Raw genomic sequence first — 26,865 nt, 5'->3', positions numbered from 1 at the left:
CAGCTTGTAAGCTCATTGATTGTTTCATTCCTTTGCCATTAATTGCTGCTTAGTGCATGGTCAGGCAAGCTGGTTGAACCAGGAGCATGGTTCAAACAGCCATAATTCCCATTTGTATTTCCACATAATAGGATGAGACTACTCACATGTCTGAGACCTCCAGGGTGGGATTAGAAGGCTGTTAAATTCACAGACACGGCAAAAATGTAGCATTGTTTATGAAAACCAAAAGCTGGTGTTTATTGTCAAATCTCCAAGCAGTTCCTTAGAAACATTATCAATATGTGGGAGATTAATTACGGGGAAGAAAAAGATAATAATTGTTTGACTTTCTTTGTTTCTTCTGCTTTTTTCAAGAAACATAGTTATAGCATAAAGTTTCATATTAACTTGTGGTGCTTACCTAAAAATTGCAGAAGGCTTGAGAGGGATCAAGAGCAAGCTTTGTTTTGTAGCTGGATTAAGATGTCATGCTACTTAGGCTTTTCAGCTTGTTTGTGTTGTGCCCTGGCAAAGGCTCCCAAGACAATTTTTCAGTCAAATCTGGAATTGCCTTCAGCTGGGGGGTGCGGCAAGCTGGATATCTCTTTTTGCTGCTTTGGGGTTTTTAATTTAGTCTCTGTCTGTAATCAAAAGTAAAAGCCCTCGCCAGGAACAAGTGACAGCTTGTCCCCGTGCAAGTGGCGCCTGAGCCAGAGAGTCTGGTGCTCTGAACTACGTCTCCCAGCAGCCCGTGCCGCCCGCCTGGAGGAAGCCGTCATGATGGTTCCTCCTGGACTTTGAGCAGGGAGTTTAATCCCGAGAAGGGACAGGTTGCTGAGGCTCGTGTTTGAGGCAGTTCCAGGCAGAAGGGCTGCAGTCTCCGTCCGTCCGAGCGGGGATGGCGGTGCGGGTGTCCGTCCTGCCTGCCCGCAGGTGCCTGTTCGATGAGCCTGTGCAGATCTGTGTGGCCGGTCTGCAGCCGCGGCAGGCGGTCACCCTCCGAGCCAGCCTGCTGGACGAGAGCGGGGAGCTTTTCCAAGCCCACGCTCTCTACAGGGCTGAGAGCAGCGGGGAGCTGGACCTCAGCCGCTCCCCAGCGCTGGGAGGCAGCTTTTTGGGAGTGGAGCCGATGGGGCTGCTCTGGGCTCTGCAGTCAAAAACGCCCTATAAGCGGCTGGCAAAGAGGAACGTCCTGACCCCTTTCTGTGTGGACTTGGAAGTGTATGAGGGCCACGGGGACATGAGCCGCTTGCTGGGAAAATGCACCCATGAACGATGGTTTTTAGGAGAGGGGGTGAAGAGGATTTCGGTCAGAGAAGGTCGTCTGAGAGCAACGCTCTTCCTCCCTCCTGGTGAGTTTGAATTCCATTCTGGTTTTCCAGATGTGGCTGACAGCACATATTATGCCCCGTGGTCCCTGGATGCACTCAGCAATCCAGTGCAAAGCCTCAGCTAACACTTCCTTCAGCCTGTGCCTGGTCCAGGTACCTGGGTCATCACAGCAGAGCAAGGGGCAGGTGTTGCCCAGACAGGGCAAGGGCCAAGGCAGAGGTACGGTGGTGCAGGGAGGACAGCAATGGTAACACAGGGTGTCTCCTGGTTGTTCTAGTTGAGTGCCTTGACCTCTCCTGCAGCAAGAGCTTTGTCAAAGAGCGTGTTTATGTCTTAGCTTTTCTGTTTAGCAGACAGGACAAAGAGGCCCCATGTCCTTGGCAGAGCTGTGATGCGTGACAGTTCTGGCCGTGGAGTGAAGAATGACAAAGCATGGGGGGAGCACTGGACTCAGGCTGCAGCCAGCCTAGGCTGAAGATTCATGCCCTCAACAGCTGCTACAGATCTTCTTGCAGGTTCTGGACCTGTCTCTCTGTGTCTCTCTTTAGCTAAGGAAAAACCAAAGAAAGAAGTCTCTTCCTGACTGAGCAGCTGGACTGCATGGGATGCTTAGGGAGATGGGAGACAAATGGGAAAATCAAGATCTTTAATTAAACAGGCGCCATATTTTACAACTCTGTACACAGGCAGTGCTGGGAATGGATCCTGTGCAAAGCTGCTTTAAGCCTGAAGTGTTTCTTTTCCTTGAATGGCACTTAAACATGGCTATCTTGCTCTGTAACTAACAGTCTCTTGCAGCTGCCACAATGCCACATCTTGTAGGGGAAATCTGGCTATGAGAATGGACAGACCATCATCAGGAAAGGAAGGTTCTATTGCTGCAGGAGAGCTGAGGAGCTCAGGGGTAGTTACTCAGATCTTACTGAAGCCAGAATTGGCACAGGTCAGTTCTGGCATTTGTGAATATCTTTCATAACCCAAGTATCACCCCCATGGCATACCTGCTAGCATAGTTCCTAAGGAAGAGCCACTCCTGCAATAATACTGTTTCTTCATTAATCCTCAATGGCCTGAGGACTTGTAGGCCAATGCCAGCTGAAATTCAGGATGTGAGAAGGATGTCCAATGTGTGAACTTCCATTAATGAGTTCCTAAGAGAGAAAAGAAATGTGCAAATTCATGTCCTTACAGTCATTTTGTGTGCTCCTGAGAATGATACCCACCATGAAAAGCTTCAGAGGATGATTTTCTTCTGATTATCTACTGTTGTGATGTGTGCTGAGGGGACACCACAAAAGGACGCCTATAGGAACTTTTCTTTTGGTTATGTATACACCCTCCTTTCATTGTAGGACCTGGCCCATTCCCTGGACTCATTGATTTGTATGGATCTGGAGGAGGTCTTATTGAATACAGAGCAAGTCTCCTGGCTAGCAGAGGCTTTGTGACTCTGGCTCTTGCTTACATGTCCTTTGAAGATATCCCTGCTGTGCCAGAGATTCTTGAACTGAGCTATTTTGAGGAGGCTGTGAACTTTTTGCGGAAGCAGCAGCAGGTAAGAGACAAATTATGGTGCTTTTCCTGAAACTATTTTTCAGTTTGCTAGTTGGTTCCTGGATTAGAAGTACAAAATTGCTTAAGTAGGAAATAGTGATTTTTTACTAGTTTTGTGTCTTTTAAGATTTTAGAAAGGAAAAAAATCCATTGGCTTTTTTACTGTTTCTGAGATATTATGGGCTTTTGATTCTGAGTAAGTTTTGCAGGACAGTAATAAAACACTCTAACAGCAGAATCCTTCACAGTTGTAGCCCTGGAGGTGTGACATGTCTAAGGAAGCTGAGGATGTATTTGAGCAAGTGTATGGGACAAGAAAAACACTTTATGGCAATGTATCATCATACCTAACCCAAAAGTGACCAAGGGAAATCAAGTAGCATTTAGAATTTTAATGCAATGCTATTTAATGTGTATTTGTTTTGCAAAGTTAATTACTTTCTGTCACATGGACACCTGATTGTAGGTAGTGTGAGAGCAGAATTCAGCCTTGCTTGTTTGTCTTGTTCCTCAGAGAGCTCTGCAACATCTAGAATTCAATATGAAGGGCCTTCACTAGAAATAAGTTGATTTAAACAGCTATTAGGCTCACTTAGCCTCAGTTGTAATGAACATTATGCCTTCCAAGACAAAACAGAAAATAACAGGTTGGCTGTAGAAGAGTATAGAAGAAACTGCAATGAATAAATTGAATGCAAGTAAACCTAGGAAGAAGTGACTTGGAGAGAGGAGCAGCAAAAGACATCGTACTCAGAGCAGGCTGAGCTGGGATGTGGAGGGAGCAAGGATGCTTTGTCTATACAGGTCACCAGGAGGCAAATGTGTTACAGGAGTAGAAATGTTGAGGAGCTGTAGAATTCATAGTCACTCTTTTGGAGGCTCAGCAGAGGGATAGATGAGGGAGTAATATAACCTGTAGAGAGAGAGGGAAGGGGCAAAATATGAGTAGTCATAGTTGGATGAGTGAGAAAGCAGAACTGGAGAGGTTATTTCAGCTCAGGAAATAAAGAGTAGTTAATAATATTGTTTTCATAATTCTGTTTCAGGTGAAAGATACTGGGATTGGTGTTTTGGGCTTGTCTAAAGGAGGTGAGCTAGCCCTTTCCCTGGCCACATTTCTACCTGGCATCAAGGCAGCTGTCAGCATATCTGGAAGTGGTTTTAATTCCTTTGTTCCCCTGAAGGGGGATGGCTTCACTATTCCTGTCCACCCATATGACTTGGAGAGGATGAAGATCAGTGATGAGTCTGGACTAGTAGATTTTTCAGATGTCTTACATGATCACACGGACCCAGCCACTTGGGATTGTCGCATTCCTGTGGAGAGGTCCTTAGCCAAGTTCCTCTTCCTGTGTGGACTAGATGACATGAACTGGAAAAGTGACCTCTATTGCCAGGATGCTGTTCAGCGCCTTCGGCAGCACGGCCGGGAAGTGGAGTTTTACTCCTATTCTGGAGCAGGGCACCTCTTGGAGCCGCCATACTTGCCTCTGTGTAAAGTTTCCATCCACAGGGTTCTTGGGATGTTGGTGCATTGGGGAGGGCAGTGGAGAGAGCATGCTAAAGCCCAGGAAGATGCATGGCGCAGGATACAGGCCTTTTTCTGGCAACATTTGATGGACTCAGACATTCCTAAGAGCAAGCTGTAATGGAAGCTGTCACAGATGCTGGCCAGGGATGGTATTTCAGCACTCACTGGATCTTGGAAACTCACCAAAAGTTTCCTGGACTGCCTTCCTCTAAACTCCACTGTTGCATAGTTTTTTATTTTCATTCCTCAAATAATTTCCCATTTTTTAGTTAAATTTCAGTTGACTTCTGACCCCAGATTCACAGTAGATTGGCACCATCTGCTCTGTCTCTGTGCTGTAGTCTAAAGACAACTCAGCATCCCATTATCTAAATTGCATTTGTCCTGAGCTGTCTTTGCCCTCAATCTGCTACCATCTCCTTTCATAAGAGGAAATACTCTCACAGGAGGAGTTTTCCATTAAATGGTTTCATCTTGCACCTTTAACTAACCTAGATATAAACAGCATTTTTGTTGGACAACACATTAGTACACTCATCTTTCCTCCTGGTATATTGTTTTCTTGCATTTCATAGTAACAAGGTTGCAGTAGTTCTGATCTTAGCTCAGGGAAGAGGCACTTCTGGTTTAATCTGAAGTGCAGTGATAACATTCTTTTTTCTGATACCTCAAAACCCAGCAGTGAATCTTACCCTGGTTGTATCTGCTGCTGACTCCATATAAGTTCCATATGAGGGTAAAGTTTTCACTGCACTACTCAGTGAGTGCAATGTGCAGTGTATCTGTGTGTGCACAGTTTGCTTGTGATTATCTGAATTAAGTTTTCAACCATCTTTGTACCTGTCAATACATTAAGAAACAATCCTAGTGTAGCCACCACAAGCTCTTATTTCACCTGGTTGAAGAGGTCATGAGCAGAGGTCCTCACCTCCTGTTGGGAAGAGAAGTGATGGAGTCTGGTTTTGCACAATGTTCAAGATGGGGGTGATACAGATGTGCCAAGTACTTTCATATTGTGGAAGTTAGTTTGTCTCCATTTTGGGGGGGAACAGTAAAGCCACTGCTGCTGAGTTACCACGAGTCCAGTGAGGTGGGCTGCCTCAGTGGTCCTGCCGCTCCAGCAGACAGCTCTGGGCTCAGTCACAGCTAAGAAATGCTACTCTTCGAGAGAAAACTGACCTCACCTTCTGGGAAGAATGTGCATTTTCTTACCCTTTTCCAGTGTCCAAACCTGCCAAGGGGGGCTGTAATCCACCTTGTGCTTTTGTGGGGTAGTGGCAAGCAGCAGCTACATATCAAATGACATCTGTGAAGCAAATTCTCCCTCCTGGAGCAGTCAAGACACACCCTGACCACAGAAGCAAGCAGGAACTGGAAGTCTCTGCATTGCATTGAGATAGAAAAATCTTGCCTTTTACAGTGTAGTCCCTGGTTTCCAGTTCCTGCTGAGACAAAAGCCCTCTAGGAGCCTGGATCTTGCTGAGGGAGGAGCCATGTCCTTATTTTTCTTGCTTCAGGGAGCAATGGTTACTCAAAATGAGCACATTGGGCCTCAAAGGGCTGGGGACTCTCTCATACAATATATTCAATTCAGACTGTCCCTTCAGGTACTTCTGGCTTTCCTGAACTCCCTGTTCCTCAGACTGGTAGATGGGTACCACATACCTGATGGTGTGAGTAGTTAAAGCATGAGTCTCTCCTGCTCACCCATATTCATCATCCATCAGGTTTTGTGCTGTTGCCTCTTACTTGATTTCTGTTTGTCCCTTGTGTCCCTATGTCCTCTATGGACTGTGGTTATTCCAGATGTTTAGCGAGTGGGTAGGGCCAGGCAGCAGAGAAACATACAACAACAAGGAAATTCAAACACATTTAAGCAGTTCCACCTGAATAAGGGACCTTTTCTCTCATTTTTCTGTTTTATTGAAGCAGTCAAAAAACCCTGGGCTGCTGATCCACATAATCCTGAGACTCAGGGTCTTAGGCTGTGAATTTCTCTGTGGTATGAGTAATTCTGTTCTCTTATTTTTACTGAACACAGTGAAGTTTATACAAAACTGCGTGTTGTTTTCCAGCCTGTGGGATAACTCACATGTATTTTCATCCCTTCTGAGGGGAAAATGAGCTTTCCCAGCCTTCAATGGGCAGTTTACAGATCTACACTTTGAATTACAAAATTGTGACCTTCTGAGAAAAAATGTTATCTATAGGAAATTGCCATTACAAATAAAAATACTTTCCATCAGTAAATCAATAGTGTGGTCAGTGATGCTTTCATCCAGTTGTTATGTTGTCACATTCAGCAGTCAGGTTCACAGAAAACGGTGTTGAAAATAGAGGATGAAGGGAGCTGAGTGGTGACTCCATTCACCAAAACAGCACACAAGATCTCCTTTTGTTGCTCTGGAATGAAAGCTTTGCCCACCTAAAAGCCCTTTATTTATCACTTGGATGGCATCTGACAAGAAAGACTGAAAAAGCTGATTTAGCTGAGCAGCTCTGTGCCACATACAGGGAAATATTCAAGACAACTCAATTGCACTGGGAATAGTTTTAAATTAAACTCAAATTTGAAACTTATCTTCAGGAAAGAGAATACGGAAACTGGTGTCAGACTAATATAAAATAACTGGAAATTACTTAATTTTAGTAAAACAGATCTGCCTGTTCTTGAGTATGTTCTTCAGCATTTTGCTGAAGACTTTGACTATTTAATGTTTCTTCTGCTGAAGAGATTATTTAGACCAGTAGGGCTAAGATCATGTTTTTTTTTCAAGACAATATTCTGCTAATTGCAGGCTGTTGAGTCAGAGTGCTTTATATAGTCTCTTCAGGCCTGCTGAATACAGACAACATTATTCAAGAACAATGTGAAAGTTATTATTTAATTAAAGATAATAGACCTTTAGCTGCAAGAGATCCTCTGTCAAGAGCAACTGATAAATCTATTAGAAATTGGATGGGAAAAATCTGTTCTTGTAATCTGCTTGTAATTGAAAAGTGCTTCAGATAAAATAGAGTATCAAAGGACTAGCTTGAACTGAATGGTCTCGTCTTGATTCTTAGTCACCCACAGTTTAGCATTCTGCACTGCATTTCTATTTTGAGAATAAGAAAAGCTTGTGACAAGCCTCTTAAGAATTGAGAACCTCTCCACATGTAAGCTGCTATAAACAAGTTTACTATAAAGGAACAGGATGTCTTGCAATGCTTTTTTAGGGCAGGATGATTTCCCTAGCTACAATGGAATCAGGTAACAATGGAGAGTGCTGATTTGCCCAATACATTTTTAAAATTTTCCATCTTTGCACTGAAAACTGACCCTGAAACATTTTGGTACACATACATATAACTTAGAGGAAACTGTAGAATGAAAGTAGCCAAAATGCCTTTATTAGCAAAAAGTGAACCACAGGTGCAAAAGAGGTGAAACAGCTTTGATAAAGTGTCTGTCTCTGCAGAAATAGTGGATATTTGAGACTTCAGTGGAATTTTAATTAGGACTATGCTGAGCAAGGACATTTCAATGCAAATGTGCTTCTCTAAGCCGAGGAGCTTCTTCAGGGGAAGCAATGTCTCTGGGTGGCTTCTGCAAGCAAGGTTATTTCATGGCCACAGAAGAGGAGGAATGAAGTGAAAGATGAGAATATATGTTGTGTGGTGTAATTTAGAAATCACTTTTCTCCATTTCTGGTTTTCTGTTCCTTGAGTGTGTTTGAAAGTCTAAAGATTTTTTTTTTTTAATTCAAAACTCTTTTAAGAGTCCCTTGCTGCACAGAGGGACAGTCATGCCTTTTTTCTAAGAAGTAATCCTGTGGAAAACAGAACAGAACAAAAAGAAGATGAAAATGTTCTGCTAGATCAAAGAAGGAAACAGCAGGAACATGCATGGGGTTATCAGGAGAAGCAGGGGTGAGCAATACCATGCCAAGATATGTAAGAATCCAGTACAGTTTTTAGTTATATTTGTAATAATTAGTCCAGCTGATTTTAAATTGTGAATCCATTTCTGTGTCCAGTGAAGTGAGTGCTTGGTGGCTCATTTTGTGCTGCCCCTATTTACGGTGGATCTAGTCCTGAAGGAGTGATGTATTTGACTGTGGAGACAAAATTGTGAAATATGGATGTCATATGAGAGATGAGCTGGAGAGATGGCTCAAAGGAAATGTCCTGGATAGGAGCAGAGCATGTGCCAATCTCTGCTTTCTTGGAAGAGGAAGTTCAAATGCACTGCTATCATTTTAGTATGTTGTGAATTCATCAAGGTAGTTTTGAATCAATAATCCTGTGCCATCTACAGGAGTCTGTCCCTGGACAGTGTTCCTCTGATGTTCTCAAACATCCAATAGTAACTCAAAATGGATTATTTTTGGCTGCACAGTACTCTGACTCCAGCCATTCTCCCATCTATGAGTTATTTCAGATCAGAGATATGTCATCTTGATGCAGGAGAAATTACTTTGATCCTTAACAACATCACTACTGTTGCAGTGGAAGAAAAGGAGGTCAGTGGTCTGTACTTTTTGGTGGAAATTTCACATTGAATCACTGAGCAGCTCAGCACTTGCTGCTTTCATGGCAGCCTGTATACCACTCCCTGTAAAGGTGAGACCTCCTAGGCTCCATATAGATCAGCAATGTTCAGGGGCAGTTCTGCTCTTTCAAGCCTTCTAGGGAATCTTTTTCTTTCTATGGCTGTCTTCCCTCACCTGAGGGTATAATGTCTGCTTTCTCTTTTTCCTCTAACAGTTTTGCTTCTGTCCCACTGACCACAAACCAGGCAATTCCAGTTCCAGGGCACCCAAAATCAAAATCAGCCAGCTAGACAAATCAAAAGTTAACCAAAATAGAGGTATAAATTGTACATAAATTGTGCATACAAAGAAAAGAAAAGTGTGCATTCAAGAAGTATCAATTCTTAAAATTCTCCCCCTCATAAAGGGAAGTATGTGAGTGTGTGGGCGTATATAAATGTCTGTTGGGAAGGAGGAGAGGAATGGAGAGTGTAAAGCAAAGGAAAACCAAAAGAATATGGGTCTCTTCCAGGTAGAGGGATTATATAATTTAAAAAAAAATCTGTTTTGTAATAACTTGTTTTTTATGTGGGTTGTTGGTGGTGGTTAGTCAGTTGGTGGTTTCTTTTTCCTGTAGAATGTAGGTTCCCCAGCAGAAATGTCCTTCTGGCAGAAGAGAGACATGTGCAAGTGAAAGCACCATGGCTCAGGTCCACAAACCAGATGGTTTCACAGTGCAGTGCCAGGAGTGACTGTACGGTGAGCCCTGCCTGCTCTGGGATTCCAGGTATCAGCTCAGTGTCCATTACTCAGTCACAGGATGAATCCACTTTTCTCTGTCAGACAGCATGTGGTGGTATCACCAGTGAACACAGGACACAGAATCTACTCATAAACAAGTCACTGAAACCCATGTTTTGTTTGCTTTCTGAACTAAGAGGTTTCACAATCAGTTATTATTAGTACACTTATTGTCTTGAGATATTGAGAACAAATGCTTTTATGAAGAGATAATAACTGCTTTCCATTACTGAAGCTCTAATGACAGGCTATAGAAATTTTCTCTACTTCCCTCACTTTGAGGTCAGCGTAGAAACTAAGGAACAAATTTTATTTATTTTCTCTTCTGTTGATTCCATTCAGATTTTCCAATCACTCATCAGATTTAACAATAAGGTAGTTTTTTGTTCTCTAATTGCTACAGAGTCCTGAGGTAAGAAAAAGTATTTAAAAAATAGGTTTTCTCCCACTTGGGAAAAGATTATAATTTAGTTGTGTAACTCCGTTTTATCCTCTTAAGGACTGGTGGTAAAAGTCTCCTTGAAATACCCTTTAACTTAAAACCTGGGGTTCTCCATGGGGTTTAGAAAGCTGAAACTCCTGCCTTGGCTTTGCCTGATGAGGTTTTCCCATTTCCCAGATTTGTATTCAGATCAGCAAGTTGTTTTTTATTGGTATATTAGTGCTTATGATGGGTTCAGGGGAAAGGCTTAAATTTTATTCCACATTAGACCAATAGGTTTTGAAGTCTTGTTATTTTTTCATTAGACAAGAGCTTTATTTTACCAAAAGTTACCTTTCACATAATATAAAGGAAAGTGAGTCATCTGGTAATTTAGCTTCCTTAGGCTATATGGCTTAAGCTCTGCCTTGTCTGTGTTTCCCTTGATTCAGCTGGAATACTATGCCCAAAGGAGGGGGGAGGAAGACCAGAAATAAACATAACTTTTCTCTGTTTTGTTTTCTAGTTGTCTCTGGCTACTAAGGTCTGTTTTGTATAGACTAGAAAACACTGTCCATAGCCAAAGAGCTGCTTGGAAAAAGCCAACCCCATTCATCTCCTTATATAGCTTTTTCCTCTTCTGGGGCCTGAGAGAAAGCTTTGAACCTGAAAGGTGCTAGTGCCTAATAGTTACCACGCATGAGAGTTCAGTCATATTCAGGCCAGAGGTGTCTTCTCTCTCTGCTTCATTTGCTGCTTGTTCCATTTGCTTTTTAGTATTTTTTATCATTTCTGTCTGCATTATTAGCCCTTATAACAGACACCACACAGAGGATGATGGTGGACTGAGGCAGGTCATACCACTCTACCTTTCAAATCACAAATTTAAGAAAGATAGCTTGATTTTTAAAGTAATTTATTCCCAGTACTTTGCATGTGCAGGTTCTCCCTTCAGCTGGGTTGAGAGGAGAGTAAAATTTTTTAAGATCCTTGTTACCCTTTTTCACTCCTCTCAGTTCCCCACATAAGGCTATTTAGCTTTCCAGTGCTTCTGCTTTGCTTTTCTTCTCCTTGCAGAAGAACATAATTTTGCATCATTGATGAACATCAGTCCAGACCTCAAAGACATGCAATTTCCTGGGCTCTGGAAGGGATCCAGAGGTTATTCTCATAAATCCTGTGTATACTCTGCAGCTCTTTCAGCTCTTAGCCTGGTTTAGCAACAGGGTCATTCCATGTAGCATTCACATAGTAAAACACATTTCTTTTGTAACCTCTGAGCAAGCTGTTCAGGGTAATTCACTGTACATACAGTTGTGACTTGAGCAGTGCCTGTGCATGTCTCAGTTGCTTTCCTGCTATTCTGTCTGTGGAACAGTGCTGAATTCTCCTCATGAGGTGGGGTTCCTGGAGGACAGAGACTCCTGCTACACCTGAAAAACAAAGAGTGATTTTTCTGAGGGTCACCACATGTACAGGGCCCAGAGTCAAGGAGATTCTAGATAGAATGTCACTTAGTATGTGACATACAGTTCTTCTGGGGGCAGATGAGTGTTTGTGGGTGGTAAGGATGGTTTCTCCTTGCTGTGGTTCTAGTTCTCCAGTGTGAGATTCCATGTGGACACAGTCAGGAATACTTTTATCTTCATGGCTTTTAGGTTTTCATTGAGAAGGTGTAAAAACTGAAAGCATATTTATGGATGCTTTCAATATTTTCATGCCTCTGAAAGTGATAGTGTGTGGTTGTGTGCCTCCAAACAGACTTCTCAGCTGAAAAACAGAAGGGAAAAAAACCCTCTGTTTTCTGAAAAGCCAATAATCATCTAAAAAATGTTTCTCTGAAACAAGAAATGCTTTGATGAGCTTAAATGTCGTGATGCTGTTTGCTTGGCTGGCAGTTCTGCAGTATCCTCAGCTCTGTCTTCTGCTGGTACCATAGGAACAACAGGCACAGTATGTACCTACCTCCACTTTCAGGCAAGAGCCACAGACTAAACCAAAATTCTCTTCTGCAGTTGCCCCCCAGGCAACCAGAGGTCTGAACTTCTGCAGTTTATTGCTTCTTAGTAATGTTTTGTTCTTCTCCTATTTTAGTTTTCCTCCATTAGGATTCCTGAATTCTGCTTTTCTTTATTTCTTTCTTTCCTCATATCTCTCTTTAGAAGAATGCCAGCTTTATGTTGAGTTCTTATTCTCGACAAACTTTGCAAAATGAGTTCTGCATCTCTTGTAATACAGTTGATCAGATTATTGTAATGAGGTGTGTTGAAAGGAAATTCATTTATTATTAGATCTCAGGCTTTTGTCTGATTAGAAGACTTTCAAACTACAACATACTTCACACTTAGCACTGATATGGACTTAACTCCTCTGTTAATCCACTGACTGTTTGCACTGCTGCTGCAACCTGAATCCATTCTGAGCAGACAATATCAGAGAAGGAAGAGCCTTATATATTACTGCAACAGAGAGGAGATTATCTATTAGAAGGATTTAAAGATTATATTTGCTAAAGGGCTCACTCAATGCTTCTGCTAACTCTTAAGCTCTCCTTGTGAAATGAGGAAGCAATGGCAGACCAAGTACAAACTCTTGTTGCAGAGGTGGATTTTATCTAAAAATAAAACATCTGTATGGCTGTAACTGGGCTTTAAGAATATGGAGATGCAAATACTGACATGACAAGGATTTTTACAGGGAACTATTACCTCTTTCATTAATATGTGCCTGTCCCTTTCTGTATGTGGATTAAGTTTGCAAGAGAAAAAGGGTATGTGCTTGCCAACTGTGGATTTCCTATGTATCCTTGACTTACTTCCATAGCACTAAAAACATCAGCAATCCCTGAACATAGTCTGGATGCATAAAGGTTTTCTGACAACAGAATGCCTTCTGCTGGTCTTCTACCCCTGTCAGAGGAAAGGAAGGGTCTCTTTAGCAATATCTGTCTGCTCTAAAGACTTCTTGTTTCAGCTCTCTAGGTGGAGTCCTGAACACTGTCTCCAGGATGTTTGACTATGAGATTACTATGCGGGAAAAATGGCACATATCCTGAAGGACTTCCAGTTGTTATCAGTGGGATTTTACACATCTACAAGTATTAGACTGGTGCCAAAGTGATCAACATCTAACAGAAATGGATGCTAGGTGAGTACAGAGATTCATTTGTTCTCTTTCCATATTCTAGAATCATGGTTTACTGTATGGGTAAACATAACCTTCAGTGGCTAGTTGGGAGCTCTTATTCTGCTATGCCATATTGCAAAGAAAATACAGTATGTCCTGGAAACTCTGATCAGAAACTAAATGCAGGATGCTTTGGTTTACTTTGGCAAACAAGGATGTGAAAGGAAATACGATTTGGGTGGTTGAAGTTTTGGTAGTGAGGAAAGACTGATGGTTTGTCTCCAGGTAGAGGTGTTAAGGGAACCTTTTAGTGATGGATGCTGCCTGTGGGCTCTCCCAAACAATGTATCTGAGCTCAGAGCAGCTGCCTTGTTGGCTCAGAGCCCTCAAGCCTTGTTGTTTCTGGTATGTGCCTGCTCTTGCCTTGCCACACATTTCATATTGTCAGCACTTCAAGATTTGATTCTGTATCTTCAGTTTGAAAGTGCTGTGGGAGTACACCCTGATGGAAGCATATTTGGTTGGGGTATAAGGAAAGAATGGGACATTACTAGGAGAGGGGATCCCAGCTTGCTTTTCAGTGTGATTGCCGCCACGCTAACCTTTCTCCAGGTATTTCAAAATGCTGTGTCACTGCACAGCTAAAGTCTGTATTGTTCAGGGGACAACATAACCATTTGACATACAGCTATTTTATTTAATGCGACCAGATGCAAGAACCCTATTTAGATTCAAAATACAGTGAATCTTAATACTGGGTTTTTTTCAAGCAAGAAAATGTTACCATAAATATACAAGCTGTACACTTGAGAAGATGGAGAGGAAAATTTTATCTTCAATGTACAAAATCATGTAATCATTTATAATAATGCTTCCCAGCTGTAAAGAATATGTATTTATTTATTTTTTTTTTTCAGTGTTTACTGTAATTTTCAATTGCTGGCTAAGTGTGTGTTTTGCTTTCCAGAACATATGATTCTCTTCGCAGCAGGGGGACATTCTGTAGCCTTTATTACAAACCCCTAGTCCTTTAAACTGTGGGTTTCATCCCCTCTGCAGGGTTGCCTCTACTCAGGCCTGTCCAAGGACAGCACTTCCTTTAGGAACCATGTTGATATTGTACAGCCCAAGAGAGACAGATAAGAAAGCTAAGGAGAGACAATGTGGGTCTGAATACAAAAGAGGTCTTGGCTGTTTATAGTATCATTACTGCACCTCTGTACCAAGGAGATCATGTACATCATCCTCCCAGTCTAGGGGAAAAACTCTGTGACTTGTCGCTAAGTAAAAGGTACAGGTCACAAGATGGCAGCATAATCTCACTAGTAAGGGTGACAAAATTTGAAGGGTCAGGTCAGTAATCTTCCTCAACTCAAACTCATGTTTTGAAGAGGCAGAAAGTCCTGTATCTGATTAGCTGGTGCTTCCTAGGCTCTAACTGCTATGTATAGAGGTGAAACTATTATATATGTAGGTGAAGTGCCTTTTAGATCACCTTTCAAATGAACCTATTTCATTTACATTCAGAAGCACTGTGGTAGTATTGACATAAATTGCTCACCACGAGTTCAATACAGAATGGAAGAAATGTTATCAAACTAATGTTATCAAACTAATCAGTAAAAAAGGCAACACTGATGGCACACTGACTTTGCAAAACAAAGCTGTGCAACTGGGAGTCAAACTGTTGTGTTTTCACTTCCTTTCTGCTCTTGAGAGCAAGATGTTCTGACGACTGCCTCAAAATACACATTTCTTAATGAACATTATTTTTTGAAAGTACTACTGAGTGAATATATTCCCTGTGAAGAGCAAATTAATAAATTATTCTATTTCTGTTTGAGGAATATTCTGTATTCAGTTTTCATCTGGCTATTTGCCTGCCTGAGTGTATGTCTGTCTTTCAAAGAGATCTTCTTACCATTTATCATAAGCTGAACCTTTCCAATGTGCACTCCCTCATTTGGGAAAAAGGACTGTGCTAGGGAGAGATGATTCATCACATCAGTCACCATATTATATAATGTAGAATGATTACAAACCTACTATTCCTAGCAGCAATATTCCCACTTGTGACTTTAAATACTTAGCAGAGAAATATCTGTAAAAATAAGTGGGGGTATCTGCATCTATTTGGAAGAAAAATAAGCCACAAGAGTAAGGAAAATATATCTCCATTTTCAAAATTAATTACAGGTTTTTGTCATACTACTGCAAAATTAAACCATAGATATTTAAATGCAACTTCAGATGCGCTTTTCTGAGAATGCTGAGTCATAGTTCTACGAGTTGCTTGCATCTGCCAAGTGAATCTGATGTCTTGACATACATGCAAAGTGTTCTTATGGGTATTTACTTGCTGAACTTACAGGTAGGTTTTACTGGACAATTTTGCAAACTTTAGGCTTTTGAACATATGCTGAAATCTGAAATGGTCATTGGCTTTGGCTTTGTTTACTTGTTCAAATGAAGATTCTAACCTAATTTACTCTCACTAGTTAATATAGCTTCAAGCATGCCTAAGACAACTTCGATAAAGCCGAAGGAAAATAAGAAAATTGACCACTGCCCTTTCCATTAGCACGTTGTTTCCATCCTAAGCGGTTTGCCACATGGTGTCACTGTGTTTTAAGGCACCAAACCCTCTAGCAATAAAGCCTAGCAACTCCAAGTTTTCAAAGTATCCCAACCATGTGGTATTATCTGAGGAGACACTTGAGCAAAAGTGACAAGGTCACGAAAGCTTCACAGTGGGAGAGTTTTAGGAAGATATTTTACACGAAACATCTCTTTCTCAGCTTCCTTTACCTTCCCCAGAATATATCAGAAAATTTTTAGCTCAGAAGCACTTTTTCTCCAGATGTCTGCATTTTGGAACATTCTTGTGTAGAAAGCTTTATTTTAAATTGTTGCAAGTTAGAAATTTAAAAATTTGTGTGTGCTGGACTCATCCTAAACTTCAGTCATAGTTCTTCTTTTCTCCTTCTGTCTTTGTGTATCTGAATTTGCAACAGCCTTTGGCTCTGCTGAATAGATGAAACCTGGCCTTATGGTGCTCAGAGCAATATAAACTGCATCTCCTGGGGTCCACAAAATGCTGTTTGATCTCTGCTAGTTCTGAAGAATGCATTGCACAACATATCTGCTCAAGAGACCAGTGCCAAAACACGATGTGTTGCGTATTTAAGGAGTTTCATAATGTATGGCTATGGCAACAGTGAGAAAAACAGTTGTGTACAGATACAGTACAAGCCTTAGCCAAGCAGATGGTATCTGGCTCAGGGTGTGTCAAAAGGCTGCAAAGTCTCATGCAGTGCTAAGTGTTGGTGTGCACTGTTTCTTCTGTGAGTGGTAAGTGAACCTGGAGTAGCAGTCCCTGTGCTAACACCCTGGTAGTCTGCGTAGGTTGGACTATTGTTTTATAGGAAGCATACATGTCTGGCAATGGCTTAACATCCATGGAAGGTGCATGGTGCTTTGTTCTGCTGGTTAGCACATTAGGTAGTTGCAATGCTTTCCCTAAGCCAGCTGCTCTGCTTTGTATGGAGCTTACTCTCTGCAGAGCTGCTGAGAGTGATAACACTGGGTTAAGTTGGCTATTTCTTAGCGATAGTTTTGCTACCAGATCTGTTTGGACCAGGAATTCACTTGTAATATGTCTGTTTAGAGGGCCATATCTTCAATTTAAGAGCACAGTCAAATCATATTTAGAATTATTAGGTCTAAAAAGCATGGTACTCTGAAAATTCAGGTGCCTCAGTATGAATTTCAGTGCAATGGTATGAACTGAGGAATTAGCTGTGTTAGTCCAGCTTTGAATGTGACTTGAATTTAAATGCTAAATAAAACATGGACTGTCAGATCTCATAAGCTGCAGTAGAGCTGAGATGTCTTGTTCCTGGCAGAGGCAGCAACAGTGCAATGGGTGGATTTGGAAGATTGTTTGTGGGTCCATTTGTTGTGTACATTTGTGAATAGCAGATCATTTTGTGTTTCCTCTTGATACTTGCAATGTAAAACCAGCTTAGAAGTATGTTCCACTGATGTTTATTTACAAAAAAACTTTCTCAGATACGACTTTGGCCTATGATTTCTCCTATTTCCCCCTCACCCTTGCTTCTGTGATTATCTTAACTGGAAGAATTTTCCATTGGCCTCTGTGCTGGTGGCAGCCTTCAGTACGGGAGCTTCTGAAGAGGAAAAAATATGGTATGGTTTATCCTGGAGGAAAAAAGAGCCTAAAGCTGAAGGTATAAACAACAATGCAGAGGAGCAGATGGGGGTGTTCTGTAGGGGAAGGTGGTAGGTCAAGCTTGGAAGTAAGTTGGGCATATTGCCAAAACAATTTGTCCTTGTTCTGCAAATCTTGGAAATTGCTGACCTCATTATCTAAGACACAAAGTGTCACCTGGTCGTGTGCAGGGGAGTCTTAATATAACTATAATTATCCTAATGGCGCTGCTGCCATGATGGTATATAAAATATAAACAGGAAAGACTGAAACCCTCTGACACAGATGAGATGCAAATGAGGGGTTGGTGCCTCTACTGTAGGAATACCAATAAGAAATGGAAACTGACTGAGGAAATCATTCAAGGTTTGTCTCCGGGAACTGCCTTCAAGTTTGCTCAGGGAATAAAGCTGTGAAACAGGGGAAGGATGGGTGTTTCCTCCACTTGTGGTTTTATGAATCTCAGGCCCTGGAACCAAGGTTCCTTCTGAGGGAACTTTTATGTGTTGTCTTGTGCAAGGTATTATCTTGGGAAGTTCTTGTATTCCATATTTTTGGAAGAGGTGCACTGTATATCAGTGCCAAGGGCATTTCAGTGTAGTTTCCAACTCTGTTAGATTAAAAAGTGAGTCTTCTTGGAATAATGGGAACAGCTTCTCTCTTCATCTGAACCTTTTTATGAATCAGAGAGACCATCACTGCCTCTGGATATAGGTCAACTACAGGTTTCTAAAATATGTTTGATATATAAGGGAAAATCTTGAATATGGAAGAAAAAGAGATTTTAAAAACAAAAGCCATCTATAAATATTTAGTTGTACCTACCCAATGTATGCATTTTTCCTAGTAATGCCTGAATTAAGTTCCTCGTGTTTGATTGAGTTACACATAAAAGAGAATCATCCAGTTTTGATTTAAATTTAGTTGTCATGTGGGGGGGAAATGTGGTGTGGAGGCTGAGAAAATCAGGGGTCACCATGTGAAAGGAAGGTGTAGGAGGGAAGATACATAGTTTAACATAGCTTTCAAGATCAGAAATAGATTTTATTGACATTTATGGTACTGTGGCACTGTGAAAAGTCAAGAGAACTGATTTGTTAAGTGATAGAAGTTCCCAGATTAGCTGTAGATCTTGATCTGAAAAAGATCTGTAATTTAAATTGAATGCATGAACACCAACACAAACACCAACATGTACAAGAAAAATAGAAGTAAAGGAACAGGAGTTTAACAGTAATCAAACCTATGAAAAACTGTGATACATTTGGTTTTCACAGGGAGCAGAAAGGGGAAAATGGGCTGATGTTTTGTGTATATTCCTTTGTCTCTTTGGTTGTGATCCAGTTCATCAAACACTGGTGCACCTGAGGTGGCAGTTTACCTGTGAATTATCCTATTAATATCAATTAGACTGTTCCTGAGAGGAATGTGTGCAAGTGTCTGAGAAGATCAAAGCTTTTGGCTTTTTAAATGCATGTATTAACTAGTAAATGGATAGCAGAAAAGCCGGAATTGTCTAAGCACAAGACCTACTAGTAAATTACCAGTAGCCGCAGATCGGGAAGATGTCTCCTAATCTTTTTGGCACATCTTTTCCAACAGCAAAGATATAACTTTGAACTTTTAGCATTTTTCTGTGGGTTGTTTTTTGACTGCCTGAATTTTGACTAGCTCCCCTCAGTAATCTGGAGTGGTGAGGGAGTGTAAGGGATGAGGATTTTACTTGTGCTGAGCTCTACACAGCTAGCAATAAAAACCCCAAGATGCTCTGTTGTTAGAATGTTTTTCATTAAGGCCTGTCCTGACAAACTGACCACATAATGGTGATGACTACATATATCAGAAGGAAGGAAGTGGAGCTCAAATGATCATGACCAGATCTAGAATTAAGATATCAAATAGATATTCCTGTCACTAGAGGCTGAAATGGACTGGCATATATTCACCAGTACAGTTCTTCTTTCAAATGTTGGGGATGAAAGGAGTTTTTAGTAGTTGTTAAGCTCTACTCCTATTTAGGAAAACATCAAATTGCTTTACAGTACCTTTGTTTCTTGGTTTTGCAATGGAGACCACAGCATCTTCTGTTGGAGTTATTACTGTAGACTTCCTAGTACATGAGTATATTGAATAAAAATTAAGCTGCCCTGCTCACTGCTTCTTACAGACTGTCCCTGCTGCCATGTGAAACCATTAATTAACTTTCTGACTCCCAGGTTATTCCCCCCAAGAGATGAAGGATGTTTTGCTTGGGACAAGTGAAGAGCATTAGCTGCATCTGTAATAATGTAATGCAACTATTCATTTAATTTGATTCAGAGCCACATAAGGTTAAACAATGTCCTATGTGGAACAAGAAGCGTCTTAAAGTATTAATTCAGAGGGTGGGACGCATTTCTGATCTATGCCATGGTTAGTGGACCTTTTGATGCTCTCTGGACCTTGGGTAAACTGATGCCTTCCACAATACAGACACTTGATGGGGAATACACTGAATTTCTCTGAACATTGAGAGTATCAGTATACAGTGTTTGTGTTCATAAATGGAAGGTGTATTCTACAAAAACAAAATCTTTTTTTTAAATTATTAATAATATTAGTTTGTCTTTCCTCTGACTTGCAGCAGTTTCTGTGATCTCAGGTGAACTGGCTGCTGCTACCTTCATTTCACACAACAAATTTCTCATGAACTTAACTAAGATGTACAAAGGATTTATGACAGAGTCAAAGAGCAGGGGGTACATTTTAATTTTAAATCTTATTTCCTCTCTCCTCTTTTTACTGTAGGCAAGTTGTTGCACAAGGCATTCCATGCTCCACATATCTGTCCATGTTGTCAGCTGTTTGTGTATCAGGTCTGAGGAGGAGGAGGAAATATGTGGTGTGTTATCAACAGTCAGATACTTCCCATTCCCAGTTTTAGCGTACGTGAGGAAGCGGTGTCTGATGAACAGAGCTGATCATACATTTTCTGATGCAACACTTCTCTGTTTAAAAATGTTGATTGGATTCTGTATTGCTGGGTTGGCTGGTTCTCCTGCTTCATGGAAACCTGCTTGGAAAGCTGTCATGCTTTTGTACGCCTTGCTGACCCACCTGGCCTGTTCCTCTAGCTACCCATCATTTTGTGATGACAGGATCCTGCTGGCTTCTTCCACTTACCAGGGGCTACCCCCTAGGCTGGTCAGCAGGTGAATGAGATGCCCATGAGATGTTCTTAGGCTGTTGGTCAATTCCTTTGCTTCCAGCTTCCTAGATCTCTTAGCTGTGAAGCTCCCAGCATGCCCAGGGGGCTGCTGAGCCAAACCAGCTGTGTAGCAAGGTCTTGGCATGTCAGCTCAGGCATCAACCCAGTATTGTTTCAAAATATTTTTCTTATATATGGTAGTGAAATCTTTTTAGGGAGGTGTGCCAGCCTGATTTCCTCTGTGGGATGAACATTCCAGTTCCCAGCACTGGTACAGGACGTTTTACCTTTTTGTGGTTCCCCGTTTGCTTGCTAGTACTTGGCTGACAAATGCATTCAGTATGTGTGGAACTACACAGTAGGGAAGACCAACAATTAGTGGATTTGAATCATACAAAGCAAGGGTCTCTTCTACTTTGCAATGTGTCTATTGCATGGGGAAGGGTTGCAGAGTACAAATTGTGCATGTTGTGCGGAAGGCACCAGCAGCAATTTGTGCTCTGCTGTGTTGGCAGGCTGTGTGTGGGTGAGCTTCCTGGAACTGTTTATAGGAGAGGTGATCATCTGAAATTTTGTCTTCCATCCGATCTCTGCCCCTGGAAGCTAGAGTCTCTGAGTGAATGCATCTCCCTCAGCTCAGACTCTTCCTGACTAGGTCCATGTGTTCTAATTTTGGGCCTTTGCACACAGGTCTGGAATCCTCTGCCAAATCAGCCAGCATAGGTAGCCTAATTTAATGTTCTGCTCTGAACAGATTCAATGTTTTTCATTACCTACACAATTTTTTTTTTCTCTTGTTGGCCATATCATGTCTTACCTGCCACATAGACCATGAATGTGGGAGGCCTACAGTAAAAAATACCCTATTTCCTTGAGATGCCGAAGGCTATACATTTCTCTTGGCTTTGGTATGATTTTCCATTTTAGATTATCAGGTTTCAAGAGGCACTTTCTAAAAAACTTCAGAGCTTCAGAATTCCCAAGGTATTATATAAGTTAAAGAGGTTAAAAAGGATCTGTACCTGTAAAAATATTTTTTCTACTAGACCAGAAGCATTTAAAATTGCAGTGTTATGCAAGTGTCGTGTTTTATGAAACAGAGGAATTAACCCTGACCTAATATGCATACACAGAGACATTCAGAGATAGTATCAGGCTCTGTAGATGACTCTGCCTTGGCACAAGTTAGAGCAGCTTTCCTGAGACCAACTGAGATGCTCACTGTGATTCAAGTGCTGGGCTCTCTGCTCACACTAGTCTGCCTTCTCTGCTACCTTAAGGGGAGCAGGTGGCAGAAAGCTGCTTTCGTACTACTGGAATTAAGCTGAGAGTGCTTTCAGCAATGCAAATTCCAAGTTGCTCTATTAGGAAAACTTTGACTTCTTTTTGTCACAGAAATGGTACAAGTTGAATGGAAGAAGAGATACACACCTAAGAAGGGAAATTTTTCTTATCAGAAATATTTTCTACAGGGATAAGCATCAATGCAAAAGGAGCTTTTGTATTCCAATCTTCTATAGAATCCCTGAAGTTGTCTTATTATAACTTCTGCTGTCAGAAGTTGTAATCCACCAGAAATGAGTCACAGGGCTCTTAATTGCTGTAAATAAGCTTGCAAGGCTCATAATAACTCTAATGACTAAGTCAAACTCTGGTTTTTCTGTTTTAAATTGTTCATATAGCTTGGTCGATGTCTTGAGTTTTTTGCATTTAAAAAAAGGACATAAGTGAAGAAAGGCAAAAATTCAGTTTTCAAATCTGATGATCTTTCAATAACATTACAAGACACCTTATAAGGAGATGAAAAGCCCCCGTGGTAGTGGGATCAGTGGACTGTAATGATCCACTTGCAGGAATGTGCACTGAATTGTCTGATGTGTTTTCCACCTCTGATACTCATTTCGGCTCTTACAGACAAAGCTGCTTGTCCATGGTCGGATTCCCACTACTGAGCTCAAGCTGAGGTAATGGCTGGGTGCCACTACAGAGGGACAGCCCTGGAAATTCCTCAAGGAAAGGAGAAGAGTAGTTTTCTGTTGCTTCAGCCCCTCAAATGAGCGTAACAATTTTACATTATGCCAGAGGAGTTCCAGAGCCAGTACTGTGAAGTAGGAGCAGGGCTTTCTAAACTTGGGAGTTGGACTGGAGCAAAACCTCCTGTTTTACCAACAACTGGCTCTTAGATTTCCTGCTGCAATGTGAAATTTTGTCATTAGGTATTTTTAAAGGTTTGAGCACTTTCAGATATTTACCAAGGACTCTGTATCCACTTGTTCTTAGTCATCAATGTGCCTGCTGTAAAGGCACACTTTGCAGCATTTCCAGAGCTACTGGTGATATACTTGAATACATTCAGTTCTCCCTGAATTGTCTGTTTCTATATTTCTTTGCCTTGCCTCTGTGCTCAGTTCAGTGGTTTTCTTACATTTACACTTCACTAAAATCTTCCAGATTACCTAGGCCAGGACATAAGTTGGCTGATGCTAATTTTTTTTTAAGAAGCCTACCTGTTGGCAATACCAACCTACAGAATAGCAGAATGAGGATGCCTGCTACTGTTTTAGTCTTGCTGTTTTTGGAGGGCTACTTAGACAGTAAGTTATTGGCAGGAATGCATTAATTAGACCCTTAATGACTTCTATGTTATTTGAAATAAATTATTGTATATCTTTTATTTCTTTCTCAGCCAACGTCTAAGGGCTGTGCTCAGGTGAAGGTCGGACCTTGAAAAAAGCTACATACAGGGCTGAAAGAGGATTGGACAGAAACAGAAAGGAAATGCTGCTGTATGTGTCATACAATCACTGCAACCTTTTTTTTTTAAATTACTCTTGCCCAGTATAATAACTTCCAGTAGCAAACATGTCCTTAGTAGATCCTGCCCCAAAGAACGTGTCATGAGAGTGAAAAACAACAATAGAAAGCAAGAGTTACTCCCTTGATTCTAAAAAAGTGACCATAAAATAAATACAAGAGGTAGGTGGCAACTAAGAAAGAAACCCTTCTCTTGTTAATTTGAAGCTGAATACCATAACCATAAGTCAAGTGTTCCTGTCAGCCAAGTGGTGAAGTGTAATACTTACCTAACTCTTCTGAGGTTTTTGCACAAGCAACTTCATACTGACATCAGTGTAAGACTGTTTGAATAAGATCTAAAGATAAAGGTTTGAGAAACTGGCTTGAGTGGAATGACATTGAAGTATCTTACTCAATTATTATTTCAATTAGATGCTCAGCAGTCACTTGGTTTAAAATAAAGGAACAATTTCTAAACATAAACACAGTAGGTTTCAATGTGTGGCTTTACAGTGACGTGTCTTGGAAAGGTAACACTGCAGTCCTCAGATACCCCAGGTAAGTAATAAGCAGTTTCCTTCCATCGTGAAGCTGCAAAGATCTCTATCTTGCCATATTTACAACCACACCTGCAAAGCACCTAAGGAAATTAGTAGCTCTCTTACTCTGGCCAGGAAAAAGAGCCAGTGATACTTGATTTACTGTATGATGTCTTTGTTTAAGATAACAGTGGGTCAGGAGATAGGTAACAGGATATAACACCTTTTACTTTTCTGAAACAGGGATAGGTCTTGATAGCCAGAAGGACAGTTATCACCTGATTACTGCTCAGATAGACAACCTGGTATTTTGTTCTAATTAACAGCAGGTACTGAAAATGGTTGTTTGAAAAGCATTCAAAGATCTAAATTAATAAGTATTCAAAGATCAGATTGTCTGTGTTGTTTGCTCAGAATGGGGCAAGGGGGAAACAATGAAAAATTAGCTTTATTTCAAAATTAAAGGCTACATGTGGCATTTCTGAAGCTTGCTTTATAACTCCTAGTTTCACATGGTAATTTTGAATTGGAAAATTGACATAGACTTTAATAAAGTTTTTGTTGTTGTTTGGGTTATTTTTTTACAGTGGTTAAAGAAAACAAATATGGAAAAATATTTTGGGGATGAACAAAGGAAAAAAATTACTTTTTTTCTCAATTTCTGAGTACATTTAAAAAAATTACTTTGAATTTGACTATGCAAATTTATTTTCTTAGATAATTATATAATTTTCCTAACCTAGCCATTGAGCTGAACAAGCTACAAACTGACTTAGGAGGCAAAAAGTGACTGTTATTTCCCATTGTCTCTGTCTAGCAAAACAATACATCTCAAAATGCACAGTCTTCCACCTCCACCTACTCAGTGGTGTGGCTGCATCTAGCCTGGGAAAGATCCATCAGTTTTCGCTTTTTATGGAATGAATGAAAATATTTTCTCAAACAAAATTATGGGAGGTTTATATTTATAAGAGAGTGCTTTGGTAACTGCCATAACTGCCATCCTTCCTCATGAAGCTGTTGGGACCAAGGGTGGAAGGACTATGAAGACAATGCTTTCAGTGAAGGCAGTTTTTGTACACCAAAGCTGAGTTTGAAATTTTGCAGTGCCGTTGCTGGGGCAAATAATGATCTCCACTAAATGAGACTTCTTTATCTTTTGTAGGTTCTGTCCCTGTTAGCTTTTCAGTTTATGTCACCGGTGGGATAGTCCAGTTCACAATCACTTGGAGTTGCTGCCACTCTACAGCTTGGTTTTTGGCAGCTCAGTAGCTTCCTGCAAGAGGCAGTTAATGAGCAGCCCAATGGGTAAATTGCATGTAGCTGAACATTATAATAATTGACTTTTATTTCTTTCATGCTGAGCTTGCAGCATGGGCTTGCATTCCTTCCATTCTGATTTTGTTTCACATAGTCTCTTTTGTGCATTACCCAAATGCCAGCAGGTAGTATATGAAACAGTAACCTCAGTGTAATTTGATATGTCTTTTTATCTCTTCCACCTCCCTCTCCGCCCCGCCTCCCACCAGCTTATTTCCAAGTACTTTCTTAATAGTAGTTTGGGAAGAAGTAAGATTCAGTCACAAATGTGGAATGAGACTGTCCTAGTTAACAAGTAAAATCTTTCTAGAATATCTCTTCTCTTTGTCTCCTGAACAGTCTTTTACAATCTGATGCTGTGGGTACAGTATCCTGTTTTCTGAGTCTAACTCCACTAGTACAAGCCTGGCATGACTATGTCCTCCCTCTAAAAAAGGGAGGGGGAGGACTTTCTGTACCACCTTGAAGTTACTGCCTGGTTATTATCTAGTTCACTAACATATTCTGCTGTGCTCTCTTTGGTTCAGGTTTAACCTTTTAGTTTTGTGGTTCCTTCCTTACGCAGTTGACTTTGTCTTACTTTCCCCATGCTGTACATTTTTTATGTCTGCAGCAAGCCCTGGTGTCCAGGAGGAAATGGATGTAGTAGTTGTCAGCATGCTTGTTGACAAGAAAAACAAAACGTTTTATGTATTTTGGCCATGGTGATTTACTGGAAACATTAAGTTCTTGGAAGGGTTATTGGAAAAATTAGTTCCATAGCTGTCCAAAATAACTTCTGCACCTTGATTTGGAAAGATTCTGGGAGCTTTTTTTCTTCTTTCCTGTTCCATTAAGACATGGGTCTCCCTGCTGCAGCTGTTCTGTTTTGAATGTGTTGCTCTGTTTCCAGGTAGACATACCACTCTTTTAGTGGAGTTCATTGTTCTCTGGCTTCCACTTGCCTTCTCTTTAGGAGGTAAGTTTGTCAATGTACTACTTTGGTCTCTCAGTTCACTATAGCAACAGAATGTCTGATTAAAGCAATACAAAAGTGGAAAACCAAGAATTATTCCTCTTATTCCTCTCTGAATAACAGCTTTTTTCTACATTCTCTGCTCTTTTCCCTTATCTCTGGAAGTGGGATGTTACAGACTCCTGTGTCCATGGAAGCAAGAAGATGTGTGTGTGCACTGCAGTCCTATAAAAATGCCCAAGTGAGGCTGTTAAAACAGTGTTACTGCAGGAGTCCTGCAGGCTTGCACAGTTAATTGCTCTGAACTCTACATTGTTTTCAAATAAGTTTTGGTTGATTTTTCCATGAGTTTTGTAACTGCCCTTTGATTTGCTGCACATAAACACTGGACCTTTATTTGAGATATCTTTATTTTTAATATTTCAAAGATTTCAACTTAGTGCATCTAGTCCTCACTGTGGTGAGCATGGTGGCTGCCACAGCAGAGTCTGTGAAATGTCAATTTGAGTGATTGGTTGTCACTTGCAGAAGCCCAGGAGCATCTGCCTAAAACTGATTTTAACTGGTGGCAGTTTT

At 40.9% G+C, this 26,865-nt stretch overlaps 1 protein-coding gene across 1 annotated transcript; it reads left to right on the top strand.

Moving 5' to 3' along the window:
- Nucleotides 1-790: 790 nt before the first annotated feature.
- Nucleotides 791-9,446, top strand: LOC310910308 (acyl-coenzyme A thioesterase 1-like). Its single transcript, XM_083862854.1, has 3 exons — nucleotides 791-1,334; nucleotides 2,667-2,869; nucleotides 3,915-9,446. The coding sequence occupies exons 1-3, from the start codon at nucleotides 881-883 to the stop codon at nucleotides 4,515-4,517; spliced, it is 1,260 nt and encodes a 419-aa protein (XP_083718980.1). The 5' UTR covers nucleotides 791-880; the 3' UTR covers nucleotides 4,518-9,446.
- The last annotated feature ends 17,419 nt before the right edge of the window (nucleotides 9,447-26,865 follow it).

Source organism: Zosterops lateralis (assembly GCF_965231275.1).
Source record: "Zosterops lateralis genome assembly, chromosome: 6".
Taxonomy (NCBI): Eukaryota; Metazoa; Chordata; class Aves; order Passeriformes; family Zosteropidae; genus Zosterops; species Zosterops lateralis.
The sequence above is the reverse complement of the archived record's forward strand: the minus strand, read 5'-3'. Positions and strand labels throughout refer to the sequence as shown.

Coding starts and splice junctions, on each gene's coding strand:
- LOC310910308 (XM_083862854.1), top strand. CDS start 881: ATGGCGGTGCGGGTGTCCGTCCTGCCTGCCCGCAGGTGCCTGTTCGAT. Junction 1,335..2,666: donor AACGCTCTTCCTCCCTCCTG/GTGAGTTTGAAT, acceptor CTTTCATTGTAG/GACCTGGCCCATTCCCTGGA. Junction 2,870..3,914: donor TTTTGCGGAAGCAGCAGCAG/GTAAGAGACAAA, acceptor ATTCTGTTTCAG/GTGAAAGATACTGGGATTGG.